This window comes from Asparagus officinalis, chromosome 1 (assembly GCF_001876935.1).
Source record: "Asparagus officinalis chromosome 1, Aspof.V1, whole genome shotgun sequence".
Classification (NCBI taxonomy): Eukaryota; Viridiplantae; Streptophyta; class Magnoliopsida; order Asparagales; family Asparagaceae; genus Asparagus; species Asparagus officinalis.
Window position 1 is genome coordinate 119,931,735 of NC_033794.1, and position 2,890 is coordinate 119,934,624.

The following is a 2,890-nucleotide window of genomic DNA, read 5'->3' on the forward strand; positions in this document are numbered from 1 at the left end:
TCTGTAACGCTATTCTATTACGGTGTTCTTAGAATAGTCCTCTCTAAATGAATCCTATTCAGAGCATAAAACTTCTTGAACTCCTCCAGCTTGTATTCTCCATCATTGTCTAATCTCAGACACTTTACTTTCAGATCTGTCTCGTTCTCTACCATGACTTTTCACTTCTTGAAGATTCCAAACACCTCTGATTTATGCTTCATGAAGTATACCCACACCTTTCTCGACTAATCATCGATAAAGGTTGTGTAGTACATCGAATCGCCAAGATAAGACACGCTAGCTGGACCCCATACATCTGTATAAACAAGTTCTAGCTTGTGAGCTTTAGGTGGTCTTCCACTCTTCTGAAATCTGACCCTTTTTTGCTTCTCGTAGATACAGTCTTCACAAATACCAACTTCAACTAAATCGATATTGGTTAGCTTTACTTGAGAGTGTAGAATCTTCATACCCTTCTGACCCATGTGTCCCAATCTATTGTTCCAGATCCACACTCTTTTGCCTGCTGTAATTGTGAGGGTGTCACTCGCATGTGAAGTTAGGTAGAGTGTTCCAGTTTTGTTACCACTAGCAACTACCATAGTACCATCGAAGATTTTCCATGAATCCCCGATAAATATCGTAACATAGCCTTTTACTCCAAGCTGGCCAACCGAAACAAGATTTCTCTTCAGTTTTGGTACATATCTGACGTTCTAAAGATTCCACTTAGAGTCATTCATCTGTATCTGCACGTTACCTCTTCCAACAATACTACAGGGCTCGTTGTCCCCCAAGTATATTTTCCCAAAGTCCTCTGCTACATAGTTCTGAAGAAGCTTCATATTAGCAGTGGTGTGGAATGAGGCTCCCGAATCAATAATCCATGAATCGGAATCATTGTCCATAGCAAGGATCAAGGCATCTTGCATGATATGTGCCTCCTGCTTATTCGTATCCTTCTTTGGTGCTTTACAGACTGAAGACATATGTGTTAGGTCTATGTTTATGAGCCTACTATCTAATCTAGTTTTGATGATTAACAAACACTTCCTAATAATATTTGTTGAGTGTTTATATTTATTTGTTAGGTATCCTACACAAAGATCCTTATTGGAGACTAGATGGACTTGCGTCTACACGATCATATCCATTGGAGGATGAAAGGAATATCGGAATGAAGCTTTGTATTTCAAGTCAAGTACAAGTTCAAGCTCCGCAACCAAGACGAGCATATCAAAGATTTCTTAGCTTAGGTATATTGTTTCTAGTTTAGATCTTATATTTTGTGTGTTTATGCTTAAAGCTCAAATATTACACATATATACGTTTTTGTTTTATCACTTCCAAGTTAAATCAAATAAATATGAAACAAATAGTTACATTTACAAACATACATGCTAGTTTTATATTTATCATCTTTATTTGAAAAATAATGTGTTTATGGATTAAATATTTGTATACACTACTTTATATCTTTTCTCAAGTTTATTAATCTATTAAAAAGTGTTTCAAAACTTGTTTGTATTGATTTAATCAAAATCAAGTTTTTACGATTTCGTATTGTTTAACAGTTTGCAAAATAAATGAGTTTTTATAAATGGGAAATGAAAATTGAGAAATTCTTTTTCTAACATGTTTTATTACATGTTTATAAATATTTCCAAAAATTTTATTATTTTTGGAGTTGATTTTTTTACTATGTTAAATTGATTTTACAAACTCAAGTGTTTCAGCAGTTTTTAGAATCTAGAATATATATTTAAAATAATTATTTCTCACAAATGAGAAGTGATATTTTAGAAATTCTTTCTCCAACATGTTTATCTAAGTGTATAGGAATGTTCCTTAAAATTTCACGATTTTTGAAGTTGATTCGCTATTTTTAACTAATTTTAGAAAGCTAGCTACGCAAAATTCCAGAATCTGCCAACACAGTTCTAACGGCTAGTTTATCAGTCGACTTATCATTTTTATTAGTCGATTGATAGTGTATTTCCAGCCAACGACTAGTTTTTTTGGTTGAGTTTCTGGGGATATATATACCCCTCTTTCCTTAGTTCTTTGGTAGAGTTTTTGAAGGGTTTTTACAAGTAATTTGGGCAGTTTATTTCCAAGTTTAAAAGATCAAAAGTTTGGTTTGTTTATGTGAAGAAGTTTTCACAAAGAGAAGGAAACCAATTTTGGTCTTGGGAATTCATCTTCAAATCTTAAATCCTCTTTGTTTATAGAAAAGTTTTTATAAACTTATCTTCTAGGTTATTCATATTTTGATTCATATATATTTATGCTAGATTGATTCAAGTTTAGTTTTCATTTTACTCATTGATTGCACACACAACATATCGAGTTTTAGTATTTTACATTAAGTATAAGTTGGGTTACGGTGAGTGATTCATTGAGTGTGAGCTTAATTTCATTCTCATTCTTGTTAGAGAACAAACCCTTTTATTTGTGCCTAATTGTTGAGAGATCACATTGTAATACATAATGACACCGAGAGGAGTATGTGGTGAGAGACGGTGTCACGCCCCATTTCCTAAAATACCCGAGAATCGGGACGTGAATAAGCCCACGATGTATTAGATTAAGGAGAATAAATAAAAAATAAATATTTCTCCTCAATCTAATACGCTAAGCGTCTGAAAATAAATACAATGCAAGGCACAGGTCTCCGATCACAGATAGCAAGAATATAGTAGACAAACTCAGAACAAAATATTCATATCATAAGTGAATATCACCCAAGACATAATATTCGGGTCAAACATGCCCTTATACATATCTGAACAAATGAATACTGAAGAAATATAAAATATATTGTTCAACAGAAATAGAAGGGAAAAGACAACAAAAACAACTAGGATCATCAATTAAGACGAGATACTGAACTTCGGCCTATTCTTTA

At 33.2% G+C, this 2,890-nt stretch overlaps 1 protein-coding gene across 1 annotated transcript; it reads right to left on the reverse strand.

The window, feature by feature from the left end:
• Positions 228-584, reverse strand: LOC109840508 (uncharacterized mitochondrial protein AtMg00300-like). Its single transcript, XM_020409180.1, has one exon. It carries the CDS (start codon positions 582-584, stop codon positions 228-230), a length of 357 nt encoding a protein of 118 aa, XP_020264769.1.